Below are 14,711 nucleotides of genomic sequence, written 5' to 3'. Positions count from 1 at the left end.
TTCAAGTACAGTACTACAGACAGGGAACACTTCTCACTAGTAAACAAACAGCTTGAATGAGAAACAGTGAATAGGCCTGTAGAAGACTTTCCTTTGACCTAACAACAAACAATCCACTCCTTTTCCCTGTGGATCACAAGGCTTTAGCAGGTTCAGAATCTATCGGAATCTACCAACTGCCTGTGTTTTGAGTGAAAGCCTTTGTTTGGAAATAGTCGCTCATTGCAGAGGTACTGTACCTACGCTGGCAGGCTGGTCGTTGTCATATTAATGCTGTGTGGTTCGTTGTTTGCAGAGAGGCCTTGAGGCCTGGAACACAGCAGAATGAGGAAGATGAACCAGGTTAGTGCCCCTGGCCATGACAACCCGGCCATGGAAATGAAGATGACTGATGGAATGGTCAACCAGGTGAGGAGAAAATAGCACTTTGAAGTTCAATCAATCAGCCTCTCAATGTTGTTATTTGCAGTGGTGTAAAGTGCTTAAGTAAAAATAGGTTAAAGTACTACATTTTTGGGGTATCTGTACTTTACTATTTATATTTTTGGCAACTTTTACTTTTACTTCACTACATTCCTAAAGAAATGAATGTACTTTTTACTCCATACATTTTCCCTGACACCCAAAAGTACTCATTACATTTTGAATGCTTAGCAGGAAAGGAAAATGGTCCAATTCACACACTTATCAAAATATCATCCCTGCTCATTCCTACTGCCTCTGATCTGGCGGGCTCACTAAACATACCTCCTTGGTGTTGTCTGAAAAATGGTGGTGATTTGCTTAATATAAGGAATGTTTAATTATGTATACTTTTACTTTTGATACTTAAGTATATTTTAGCAATTACATTTACTTTTGATAGTTATATAAGTATATTTCAGACCAAATACTTTTACTCAAGTCGTATGATACTGGATGACGTTCACATTTTCTTTCAAGGTATCTTTACTTTTAGTCAAGTATGACAATTGGGTACTTTTTCCACAACTGGTTATTTGTTGATATTTTTTATTTCTTTCTAGAGTAATCCAAAGCCCTCTTCTCAACACATTTTCAATCGCTACTCAGTTCCAAACTGTATATGATTATAAAGTGGTGTGTTACTATACTTGCTTTTATTGGGTGATACATGTAGGATTGGTCATTTGAGTATGCTATGATGCAGTTCTATGTACCGCAGTTCTATGTACCGCAGTGTGATGTACTGCAGTGTGATGTACTGTATGTGTGTCACTGCATTCTGAACGGCAGCCTGTTGTTGGAATTCAGATCTCTAAGACATCGGTGTCGAGTGCTGTCAGGGCAAATGCCGAGCATCTTATACCTGCAGCCGCCGGAAACGAGCCTGCCTTCAGTGTGTGAGGAGAAAACCCACAGGTACCATTGCAGACGACACACCAAACTCAGATAGGACTTCAAATACTCAACACTCTTTCAGTGGACACTCGACACCGCTGACACACAGAATAACTTAAAATTCAGTTAAACTACTCTAACCCTCATAACCCCTGCACCCAAAATCAAGTCATTTAACCATTCAACTTCCTGAACTGCAGTTCATTCCACTGTATCTCAGCCCTTTACTTCAAAGACGTTTCACTCACTCTCTGGTCTCAGAATGATATCAGACAGTATGATAACCTTTTTGTTTAGAAGGGAATTATTTGAGAGCATGTACAAAGGCCTGGTCTGGGATGAGGACGTCATAAATGGAGGAGAAAGAAGCTTCAACCTCAATAAAAGTCTGCTGAACAATTTCAGAGATCTTGCTTCTAGCAATCAGGGCACTGACGAGGTGAGGGGTGGATGGCATTCCGCCTTTATATTGTAAATTGGGGCTAAAGGTATAGATTAAGATTAGATATGGTCTGATTCGTACAGTCACTCATCCTGTTTGTTCATAGGTGGACCTTCAGTACCTGAATGATGTGATCGTAGATGGAGCCGACCCCAACCCAACAGACAGGTTCGGACAAACTGTCTTGCTTAAGTCTTTACCAGTGATCAAATTACTCAAATACCTTCTGTTGTGTCAGATCGTTCTCAGGGAAGGCCTCCAGACAGTGTGTGTTCAACAGGGCTCTTTCTACCTAGTTGTAGATCTCGAGGTTGTCGAATGTGGGGCTGATGTCCTGCGTCCTGACTCCTACGGGGTCACGCCCCTGCACATTGCTGCAGCTCTTGACTATGTGGAGATGATCCACTTCCCGTTGGAGAGGAAAGGTCAGAGGTCAAACGTGTGTTTGCCACTTGTTTGTGTATGTGCGTGAGTACTTTTAATGTGTATTGTACGGAAGTTCACATATGCATGTCCCGTCCCTTCAGCTGACATTGGTGCTAAGACCAACATGGACCATCAGACGCCTCTCCATTACGCAGCTAAGAGTGGGGGCACTCAGGGTACTGCTGCAGAATGAGGCAGACATCTCCGCACAAGACTACAAAAAGAGAACCCCTCTACAATTGGCTGCCAACCTAGGTACTGCTACCCTTACAGACGAAGGATCTTAATTTGAGCCAGTTTCCTACAGCAGAAAAATAATCGTGCAGCAACAGGAAATGGGAATAACTATGTGGATTATAATGAAGGGACATTTCTGTAGGGGTTGATACGTTTTTCATTTGAAAGTGGAAATGACAACAACAACAAAAATACACTACAAGTTTTCATTTCCTGCCATGTAGAAAAAAGCTCAGCAACAAAAGAGTGATCAAATGAAGATCCTACATCTGTACTTGCCTCTGTGTGCACTGTTGATTCTGTTAATTTCACATTCAAATACATTGTTTTAGAATAGAATAAAACACAACTTTATTGTCCATCCGTAGATGGAAACGTGCCCACGACCTCACATTGCAAATAACTACATTGCACATTACACAGTTATACTGTACCTGATCATACTGCTTTTGTGATGCTCCTGTGTATTCAGACCGGACTGAGGCTGCACGGACGCTAATGGTCCCGGGGTCAGATGCTGGGGTGATGGACTCTGATGGTCATCTCTGCATCACCGCCATGATTGACAAGATGACCTCAGTGGTAAATAAGGGTTGGATGGTCACGGACCCAATAAGTCACAGTATACACCTCCAATTGTATAGTTAAGCCTGACAATGTGCTAGTTGTTGTGAATTAGTAGGTTCTGTAGGTGGTCATCCTACAGCTTTGTTTAGCTCTCTTTGGTCTTGTCAGGCTCATTTGGTGATGAACCAGTTCCATGTGACTGAACGGATGACCAGGCAGCAGTGAGCACAGGGCTCACAAGGTAACCTGTTCAAACAGTAAAAAATAAAAACATCTCATCTTGACTTTGGGGATCTTTTTAATTTATTTAATTTTTTAAACTTTTTGTCATCTCTAATTTCTCTTTTCTTGTCTTCCAGAGAGAGTGGCCAGTGAGCCTAGATCACCAGTATGTCCTCTTTAAGGCTAAACAGACTAATGCAGTGATAATGGATGAAAACTCAAATGGAAGACTACGTGTGCGGCAAATTTGTCAAGTGAGTCAACTAATTTGATGATAATTGCTGTATGAATTTTCTCTGAGACGTTGTTCTCTCTCTCTCTCTCGCCACAGTTGCCGTTCATAGTGCACCAGGGAAAGATGGATCTCATCATGCACCCTGTGGTTCTAAAGCTCATCACTGTCAAGTGGAAACTATAAGGCAGGTCAGTTAATCAGTGAGAGAGAAAGAGAGAGAGAGACAGCGAGAGACAGAGAGAGAGAGAGAGAGAGAGAGAGAGAGAGGGAGAGAGAGAGAGAGGTAGAGACTTTTAGAGAGAGAGAGAGAGAGAGAGAGAGAGAGAAGAGAGAGAGAGAGAGAGAGAGAGAGAGAGAGAGAGAGAGAGAGAGAGAGAGAGAGAGAGAGAGAGAGAGAGAGAGAGAGAGACTTTTGCCAGAAGGGAGTGGCAGGTGTGTCGCTCGTGCCAAATGGGTCTCCCCTCTTGCCCCCCTCCAGTCTCCTGCTCTCACATAAATAAAATACACTAGCGGCCCTGACCATTCATGCAGTTAGACACATAGCTGAAGGGATCTGTTAATCCAGTACTGAATGGTGGCTCAGTATTTCACTCTGAATAGTAAACGAGTGACTCTGTAGATTGGGGGCTTGGATACTCCTACTCCTCAACCTCCTGTTTATCGTCTCCTGGACAACCGTGGCCATCTCTGTGTCTGTCATCCGAGACAAGGAGCCGTATGTTTTCCCTGAGGTGAGAAAGTAAAGGAGAGAGGGAACTTTACTCTTTTTTATAATTTTTTTAAGATTCACTCAATCCTTAGATAAAAAATGGTGAATACAAAGGTCCCAACTATTTTACAGGTCATACAGATGCTAGGACATGCTAGGACATGCTTGGATTGCTCATAAGTCACTGATAAGGTCATTGTGGACTCCATTGTAAAAGCCAATGAGGATCCAAATAAACAAATCGAAATACAAAAAGATATATCTTCCTGCATGATTGGTGGCGTTTGTTTGGGGTGGTGGTGACTCTGGGGCTGACAGTGGTGGAGGTGGGCCGGGAGGTGGCGGAGACGATAGGCTCCAGGAGGAAGCTGAGGAGCTGGTAGCGGTGGTGTGAACGCCGGATCAACGATGACCTGTGCTGCACACACCTCATGTGGCCCAAGGTACAGCATCTTTTATTTTGTTAATTTATTTGATTCTTTTTTTTACACCTTTTCTCCCCAATTTCGTGGTATCCAATTGATAGTTACAGTCTCGTCTCATTGCTGCAACCGCCGTACGGACTCGGAAGAGGCGAAGGTCGAGAGCCGTACGTCCTCCGAAACACAACCCAACCAAGCCGCACTGTTTCTTGACACAATGCACACTTTACCCGTAAGCCAGCCGCACCAATGTGTCGGAGGAAACACCGTACACCTGGCAACCGTGTCAGCGTGCACTGCGCCTGGCCCGCCACAGGAGTCAATAGTGCGCGATGGGACAAGGACATCCCTGCCGGCCAAACCCTCCCCTAACCCGGACAACACTGGGCCAATTGTGCTCCGCCCCATGGATCTCTCAGTCGCGGCCGGCTGCGACAGAGCCTGGACTCGAACGCAGATTCTCTAGTGGCACAGCTAGCACTTCGATGCAGCGCCTTAGACTACTGTTTCACTTGGGAGGCGCACAGCACCTTTTCTCACCCAGTAGACACACACAGACACACCGTCTTACTGAAGTCTCTAGACCTGATCTAGGCTGACACAGTTACCCAAATGAAACTTACTTAAGATCTAAGGAGAGTCCTCCTATTGGTAGTATGCCCTTTGTCAGGCTATAATCCCATTGAGAATGTAATGTGCAACGTTACATATTCTTGCCATTTTTTTGTCTTCCTGCTCCAAAGGAAAAACATTTATTGGAAGAGCAAATCAAGATCATCCGCTGCATGAAGGGAAACTACTTACCAGACCCCTGGTGAACGTGTTTGTCTTATACACAATACATGTCATATGGATATGATTTAACTCTGGCCTAGCTGGCAAGCAGGCGATGATATCGATTTTGGCTGTGTCACAGGAACATCTTTGATTGGCCGGTGTACATTCTGCTGATGGCAGTGTTTGGGATCCATGTGGCAGATATCTTCTTGCTGGCAGGCTGCGAGACAAGAGCCTGCGCCTCTTTGCTGTGGTCATCATTTCCCTCTGGCTCCGGGGGATGAAACGCGTCCACACAGCAACCACTAAATAGATTCCTCTTTTTGGCCCCATTTTTTTTACATGATCTCACGGCCCCTTCGTTTTAGAGCACCAATCTGCTGGTGGAGATGAATGAGTCTTTACTGCCGAACTTCACCATTCGAGACCGTTCCCTGGTCCCCAATGGATCATGGGAAGGGAACAAAACAATGGAAAAACATAGCTAAACAGATCACATGGACCGGGTGTTAGGTTCTCATAGCAATGGGTATTGTTCATGGGGTAGCTCAGGTATAATCGTGACACCTGGTCAGTGTCCTCATGGGTACACCTGATGTTCTCAGGTTCCACGACAACAACACATGAATGGGGCGCCACATTGTCCCCACTGTAGCCATGACAAGAAAGGAACTTGAGCTCAAAGGCCCCAACATGGTCATGGCCCTCCTGTCCAAAATAGAATACTTTTTTGAAACAGCATGTCTGGATATTTTCAAGTATAAAGTAACCAAATATAATACTATAATATAATACACATAATACTGATCTTTGAATCATCCACAACATTACCTTTCATCCTCATTTTATACAGGGTTATGATTCCTTTCATTGTCATGCTGGGGAAGATTGTGGGGGATGTCCTAGCTTTCCTCTTCCTATATGCAGCGATCTTTGTCCCTTATGCACGTGACTTCTGGATTGTATTTCAGAGGTTAACCCAATTTGATCAAACAGATACCCACAAAATTGCATAGCATACGCTACTGTAGCTGTGCTAGTATGATTTAAAAAAATACACATAAAGAAATATATTTACAGTATCTGAGTGTCTGAGTCTGTGTGAACTGTCCTCCCCAGGTCAGGCGACAATACCCAGTATGCAGACTGTGCCACAGCTGCTCTACAGCCTGTACCGCATCACTCTGGTGGATGAGCACGAGTTTAATTCCATGGTGGAAGTGGACTCTATCGTGGCCCACTTCCTCTGTGGCACCTTCCTGGCTCTGTCCTCCATTCTGTGTGTCAACCTGATGATCGCCCTCCTCTCGGATACCTTTCAAAGGTAAGGCCCGCTAAAAGTATATATATTTTCAAAAATTTACCCAGGCAAGTCAGTTAAGAAGAAATTCTTATTTACAATGACGGCCTAGGAACAGTGGGTTAACTGCCTTGTATCATGGGCAGAACGACAGATTCGATCTAGCAACCTTTCGGTTACTGGCCCAACGCTCTAACCACTAGGCTACCTGCCGCCCCAATTTGAAGAGATAGGGCAGTTATTCCCAAACTGGGGTACGCGCAATGCCGTCGTGGGTACGCCAAATAAAAATGTGATTCACATTTTTTTATTTTATTATAATTATAAATTCACATTTTCGAACAGTACATTTATATTTTACAACGTGGCTATACATTTGGGTGAGGTTGGTTTCTCGCCTGAGTAGCCTTGTTTCACTGCCCAAAAGAAAATGAAACCCTCTAGTGTTCAGCAAAATAACAACACAATGTCAAATACAGGTAGCCTAGTCAAATAATTAACATCCAATCACATTAACCGTTACTCTCTCGCGGGAAACCTTCACTCTAGCGCAGACATTTAGAAACGATACATGACAATTAGAAAAATAAGCCACAGGAGTTTTTTGAGCGAGAATAAAGACGACTTTTCGAGTAGTAAGACATGTATAAAAGCAACAGTACCAATTAATAAGAAGGTGCTAGGAGCGTATTATATGGTGAGCTAACGAGTGGCTAGGACAGGCAAGCCCCATACTATTGTGGAGGACTTAACTCTTCCTGCTTCCGCGGATATGGCGACGGACAGTGCTGGGGGAAGAAGCCAAAAAAACGACACAGACAATGCCTTCATCAAACAACACTGTTTCACGACGCATCAGTGACATGACAGGAGATGCTTTGAAACAATTACTGTGTTTTATACAAACCAGTGAATTATATGCGTTACAGCTGGATGAGTCAACAGACGTAGCGGGCCTGGCACAGCTCCTGGTATATGTCCGTTACGTTTATGGGGGGTCAATTAATGAAGGCATCCTCTTCTGCAAACCACTGGAAACCAGGACAATATAAGAGGATATTTTTAAAGTACTGGACAGCTCTGTGACATCAAATGGACTTTGGTGGTCAAGATGTGTTGGTATCTGTACTGATGGAGCAAAAGCCATGACAAGGAGACATAGTGGAGTGGTAACGCGCGTGCAAGCAGTTGTTCCCAACGTCACTTGGGTACACTGCAGCATCCACTGAGAGGCTCTTGCTGCTAAGGGAATGCCTGACAACTTGAAAGACGTTTTGGACACTACAGTGAAAATGGTTACTTTGTTAAAGCAAGGCCCCTGAACTCTCATGTATTTTCTGCATTATGCAATGATATGGGCAGTGACCATGTCACGTTTTAACAGCATACAGAAGTCCGCTGGTTATCAAGGGGCAAAGAATTGACACATTCTTTTAAATTGAGAGATGAGCTTAAAGTTTTCTTCACTGACCATAATTTTCACTTGTCTGACCTCTTGTATGATGACGAGTTGGCCTATCTGGGTGATGTTTTTTCTCACCTGAATGATCTGAATCCATGATTACAAGGACTCTCCTCAACTATATTCAATGTGCGGGACAAAAATTGAGGCTATGATAAAGAAGTTGGAGCTCTTCTTTGTCTGCGTTAACGAGGACAACACACAGGTCTTTCCATTATTGTATGATTTTTGTGTGTGCAAATTAACTCATGCTTACGGACAATGTCAAATGTGATATAGCGAAGCACCTGAGTGAGCTGGGTGCGCAATCACTCAGGGACTTTCCCGAAATGGACGACACAAACAACTGGATTCATATCCCTTTCATGCCCTGCCTCCAGTCCACTTACCGATATCTGAACAAGAGAGCCTCATCGAAATTGCAACAAGCGATTCTGTGAAAATCGAATTTAATCATAAGTCACTGCCAGATTTATGGATAGGGCTGCGTTCAGAGTTTCTTGCCTTGGCAAATCGCGCTGTTAAGACACTGATGCCCTTTGCAACCACGTACCTATGTGAGAGTGGATTCTCGGCCCTCACTAGCATGAAAACTAAATACAGGCACAGACTGTGTGTGGAAAATGATTTAAGACTGAGACTCTCTCTAATACAACCCAACATTGCTATGTTATGTGCATCCTTTCAAGCACACCCTTCTCATTAACCTGTGGTGAGTTATTCACCATTTTTGATGGAAAACAAGGTTTTATGTAATAAGGTTTTTTGTAAGATGGCTAAATTTTGTATGTAAGATGGCTAAATAAAGAGCAAAATGATTGATTATTATTTATTATTATTTGTGCCCTGGTCCTATAAGAGCTCTTTGTCACTTCCCACGAGCCAGGTTGTGACAAAAACTCACACTCATTCTTATGTTTACTAAATGTATTGCATAGTGTGTGTGTGTGTGGCAGGCTTACAATGATGACAAAAAAACAACATTTGAGAGTGCGCTGACCCTGGTGCTAGAGGGGGTACGCAGCTGCAGGTTGAATGTTTGAAGGGGTACGGGACTATAACACGTTTGGGAACCACTGAGCTAGGGGGATCTGTGTGCATATCAGTGTGGGTATAAGCCTTTACAGCTTACACTCGTGTACTCACTCAAGTACTATATATTGTTTGTCTTCATCAGGTATCAGTGTTTGTCCCATTCTCAACAAACCAACATATCACTCAGTATGCATCTGTCACTCTCAGCATCATTATGAGTGAGTGTATCACACTCACTGTGTGCATTAATCTCTTCTGTCAGGGTGTATGACAATGCACTGGCCAATGCAGTGATGCAGCAAGCAGCCATTATCCTGCAGGTGGAGGAATCCATGCCCCGTCTCTGCCGTTTCTATGACGACCACCACATCCACCGCTTCTGTGCCCCGCTTGGGGAGCTTCACGACGATGACATCAGAACTGACCCAAAGCGGCACGCAGGGATGAAGACGATCACCGCTCTGATCAAGGTGACGGAATGGGAAATTCATCTTTAACACCAGCATTTTGAACTGCACTTCTGTATACAGTACAGGGGCTCAGGGTAGGCGCAGCACTGCCTCTCTTTTACCTGAATTTAGGAGTACGACACAACTTTGCTGTATTGTAGAATATTTCCAGGCGTGTGTCAAGATCTCTCTCTTCATGTCTCTCCTAGGGGGAGGCGCTTCTCATCTCCTGTGCAGGGGGAACACCTGCAGACTCTTCAGAGGCTCCAGATGGATGAGACCCAGCAGAGCCAGGACCTCAGTGCCCTGAGGGCAGACATGAAGATCCTGCAGGCCCTGATCCACCAACAGATCCAGTCCCAGACCAGCTCATGTCAGTACTAGGTTGACACTAAGACAGACCAAATAACTAATCTGGTGTAGTCTGACCTGGTCAAAGACTTAACAAAGAGTGAAGTCCATTCAAAACCTGAGAGAGTGCATATATAGATTGAGAGCTAAAATCGGAGTCTTTTCACATGATGATGTAATTCGTACTGACGTTTGTTTAAATAAGAGAAGGCCTACCATATAAATATAAACTATGGAGTTTACTCTTTGACCCAGTCAATCTACACTACATTAGTTATATGTAGGCCTACTATGATAACCTGTCTCTGTACCTGTTTCTTCTGTGTATCTCTGTGCTAGAGTATATGTTTCACAGTCTCCTGTCTTTCCGTAGCTGATAGATTACATTATTGTGTCTCTGTGCAGGCGTGGGCTGTGGTGTGAAGGCAGCAGAAAGCACTGGGTCAGAGACTGTCGAAGCTCCACCATATAGGTGAGGCATCAGTGGTTCATGCATCTTGATTTTCTGTAATGTCTCTTTGTCGTAAGCCTGTAATTACATAGTGCACTCTGCAGATGGCCACAGTGTGTCTAAGAAGTCTGTCTAATTTGACCTGTTTACTTTGAACTCACAAGCGTTGTACTCTCCAGTCCTCCAGGGCCTCAACAGGCTGACTCTTGATGCTGAAGATGACTGTAACCATAGAGACTCTACCAGCACCAGCAACCAGAGATACATGACCAGAAAATAAGGATGAAGCCTTCTAACTAACATCTACATGACTATAACACATGCATTATTTTTTGCTAATGCTATTTAGCCTATTTATTTGACTTAGTTGTCCTAGATCCTTATAACCTGCATTCTCATCTAAATATAAGGCGTTGTGTTTTCAAGAGTGAATCAAGAGCCACCCATTTAGTTGTAATTTTACTGATCTGCTTGGAATATGATGCTGGCTTTAAATGTGAATTAGCAATGACCCACTAATGCCTGGCAGTCTGTCTATACAATCTCAACATTATTACTGTACAGTGTAAATACATCTATTGCACATATGCCCTTTTGCAATGACTTTATGGAGTGTGTCACTACAATTGTTATCAGCCTAATCATTATCATCATCATCAACAACAACAACATCATCACCAACAGCATCATCATCCTCAACATCATCATCATTATTAATATGTTGAATAATTCTGATTTTACAACTACAGCGTGTCTAATGTCCCCAGTGCATCTTTGAAACAAGTAACCTAGGTTGGCTTTCCCCTGACCCTGTTGTGTAAGCGTTGATCCTGCACAGCCTCTCATTTCCCATTAGTCAGCTTAAAAGTTTCCCCACTCTCTCGCTCGCACTACGAAGTAACGGCTGATATCCGTTTCCTTCCGCACTGGGAGAGGGAGTGAAGATGGCGGCGGCCGAATCTGATCGTGAAGTACCTTCTGCTCTGTGTACTGAATTCCTGAATTTCTCTGTCAAAGACACAGCTTCGGTAAGCGACAGTTGTTATATGTGTATATATTTGATGTGATTGTTCTTGTCGAAGGGATTAGAGCGCACCCATTTCATCGCTGATATTTATTTCTGTATTTTTTTTTTCCATCTCGACTTGTTTTTCTCTGATGCGATGATGGCAGTACGGGAACTTGGCTAACGCTTACTAGCTAGCTAACGTTAACTATCCTTCTAGAAAATTGTATTTGAGCTAATATATGGCACTGCATTAACGTAAGCAGGATTGGATGTGATACTATTCCAGATATTTTATATTGAGAGATGTGTCCAGGATTATTTAAAAACATATGTACTTTAGCTATCTACCGGTAACTAGACAGTGTTTTATTTCTTAGATGGCTAACCGCTAACGTTAGCTGTTCACTTGGCAGACACAACAATATTAATTTGCCCGTCTCTGCGTACGAGCTGCTGTTGCTGCTTCTGTTGCTTCTGCTGTTGTTTCTGTTGCCGCTGTTGTTTCTGTTGCTGCTGCTGTTGTTGTTGTTGTTGTTGCTGCTGTTGCTATCAACGCCATAGCGAGCACAGCAGTAGCTATCCTGGCAAACTTGCTAATCAAAACCCCCATAACATGGTTGGGCGATACATTTATATATGGAGGTGACCCCCCCGCTGCTATAACAGCCTCCACTCTTCTGGGATGTAGTTTGACTAGATGTTGGAACATTGCTGCATGGACTTGCTTCCATTCAGCCACGAGCAGTAGTGAGGACGGGCACTGCTTTTTTGTTGACACTATACTCAAAAAAGCAAGTTCTGCAGCCTCTAGTTTTGTCTTATCTTGATTATTGATCAGTCCTGTGGTCAGGAGCTGCGAGGAAAGACTGCAGCTGGCCCAGAACAGAGCGGAACGTCTTGCTCATCATTGTAATCAGAGGGCTGAAATAAATTCTATATGCATGCCAGTCTCTCTTGGCTAAGATTTGAGGAGAGACTGACTGCATCGCTTCTTATTATTTTATAAGAAACATTGTGTTGAACCATTGCATTTCTGTTCAAAATGTTGTATCAAGACTGCCCAAATGTGCCTCATTTGGTTTATTAATACATTTTCAAGTTCATAACTGTGCACTCTCCTCAAACAATAGCATGAAATTCTTTCACTGTAATAGCTACTGTAAATTGGACAGTGTAGTTAGATTAACAAGAATTCAAGCTTTCTGCCCATATCAGATATGTCTATGTCCTGGGAAATGTTCTTGTTACTTACAACTTCGTGCTAATCACAGACTACGTTAGCGCAACTGTCGCGCGGGTGGGACACTGATCCAGTAAAGGTTACATTTTTTTAAATATTTTTTTAATGTAGTTCTTTCCTTGAGCTGTTCTTGTCTTGTCTATTAATGTTCTGTATTATGTCCTGTTTTGTGTGGATCCCAGGAAGAGTAGCTGCTGCTTTTGCAACAGCTAATGGGGCTCCTAATCAAATGCCAAAGATGTTGGGTGATTAGGCCTGGCTTGCAGTCGGCGTCCCAATTAATCCGAAAGGAGTTCAATGGGGTTGAGGTCAGGGCTCTGTGCAGGCCAGTCAAGTTCTTCCACACCGATCTTGACAAACCATGTCTGTATGGACCTTGCTTTGTTCACGGGGGCATTGTCATGGGGCGGAAATAACATGTTACAGTTTTAAAGCTGGTTTCCAGCAATTCTACCCATTTTTTCTAACGCAAATTTGCTGCAATTCTACACATTTTGCCATAGCAGAAGAAACACGGCATATGCATTTGAGTGACTCGAACATTATAACAAAATCAATTGGGACCCCGTGACATTTTGTTTTTAAATATGAGCTTCTCCCTGACACTAGTTTATATTCTGATCTTATTTAAAACGAAATATAGCTTCATTTATCTTTTCTACATAAATTATCTGGTTTTAGTAATTAAGTTCACACTGAAAGTGTTTTTACTATCCTGAAAATTATATAAAGAAATAGTTAAACATAAAAAAATAAATACAAAAAAAAGAGAAATTGTAGTGACTGCCTGCTGCTGATAAATTAATATAGGATAAACACTGCAGTGAGAGAAAGGGAGAATTAATAATGTTTTTGGTGACAATCATCTTTGAAATCAGCATATTTGGGTTATTGTTTGCGAACAAAGTACTAGTGTTGCACGGTATACTGGCACCATAGCAATATCATGGTACGGAAATAGCATGATAATTATGATGCCAACATTTGAATACCAAAGTACCATTTCAAATGATACTACCAAATGTTTCAGCCCTACCGATCTAAAGAACCAGTCAGTTTTGTTTATAAATTCAGTTTAATTTTCCCAGCAACTAGTCTCTTGTATGCGCCAGACCAATGTCCACTTTCATGGCATCTCAAGTGTGGCAGCTGTCACTTCCAGCCATCACTCACCTGCTTCTCTCCGTTCGCTCCTCCTGCACATCTATTCCTCCATCAGTTTAAAAATATATATATATAATTTAGCTTTGATGGCAATTGGGGATACAGACCCTAATAAGTCTTCTGTTTTATAAATTGGAGCAGAGCGAGCAAAGTTGATACTATGTATAATTTCATTGCCTGGTATAACCAAGAGCACAGGCCAGTCGGAGTAGGCTTTGCGGTTGCATGTTTGCTGTCAAATCAAATTGTATTTTTCACATGGTCTGAATACAACAGGTGAATTTCACCTTACAGTGAAGCCCTTAACCAACAACGCAGTTTTAAGAAAAATAATTAAAGAGCAGCAGGAAAATAACAGCAGTGAGGCTATATACAGGGGGTACCGGTACAGAATCAATGTGCAGGGGCACAATTTAGTTGAGGTAACATTGTATCTCTCATGCAGCTTTTGAGTGACAGAGGAAAATGGAGCGCAGCTCCATGACAGGCATGCTTGTAGCTTTAAAGCAAAGAATGGCGGTTCTCTAGCCCAAACGGTTTTAAAAATCTGACCTTATTACCGGAGCTACCTTTTTTGTTCCGGAGCGATTTCGCACACATTTTTCACACATGATTTTGCACACATTACACAAACCATGCCGCGGGCTGTTTTTTTAAAACAAATTCCAGGTCGCTAATTATTGGTTTCTTAACAAACGTTGTTCAGTCATGTTACCTAATTAGCTAACAACCTGCTAACGTGACAGTAGGTCTAGGCAAATTTGATTGGCACAGGAAGAAAGGAAAGCGGCCTGTTACTCATGAGATGTGCTTCAAAGGTAGGATTCAAATAGGCCAAAAGTAAGCCACAACTC

At 42.8% G+C, this 14,711-nt stretch overlaps 1 protein-coding gene and 1 pseudogene across 8 annotated transcripts in view; both read left to right on the top strand.

Moving 5' to 3' along the window:
- The first annotated feature begins 324 nt into the window (after positions 1-324).
- On the top strand, positions 325-10,963 carry LOC110503085 (transient receptor potential cation channel subfamily V member 5-like; annotated as a pseudogene).
- Positions 10,964-11,293: 330 nt separating this feature from the next.
- LOC110502348 (E3 ubiquitin-protein ligase UBR2) overlaps positions 11,294-14,711 on the top strand; it is a 42,545-nt gene continuing 39,127 nt past the window's right edge. For 4 of the 8 annotated variants that reach the window (XM_036959853.2, XM_036959852.2, XM_090216680.1 and 1 more), the window contains exon 1: positions 11,294-11,472. In XM_036959853.2, the coding sequence (XP_036815748.2) occupies positions 11,389-11,472 (84 nt within the window). In that variant the 5' untranslated portion in view covers positions 11,294-11,388. The remainder of the gene's footprint in view (positions 11,473-14,711) is intronic. The other 4 variants (XM_036959854.2, XM_036959850.2, XM_036959849.2 and 1 more) reach the window with 1 other exon arrangement.

This window comes from Oncorhynchus mykiss, chromosome 23, assembly GCF_057628025.1.
Source record: "Oncorhynchus mykiss isolate SJ-2025 chromosome 23, ASM5762802v1, whole genome shotgun sequence".
Taxonomy (NCBI): Eukaryota; Metazoa; Chordata; class Actinopteri; order Salmoniformes; family Salmonidae; genus Oncorhynchus; species Oncorhynchus mykiss.
The sequence above is the reverse complement of the archived record's forward strand: the minus strand, read 5'-3'. Positions and strand labels throughout refer to the sequence as shown.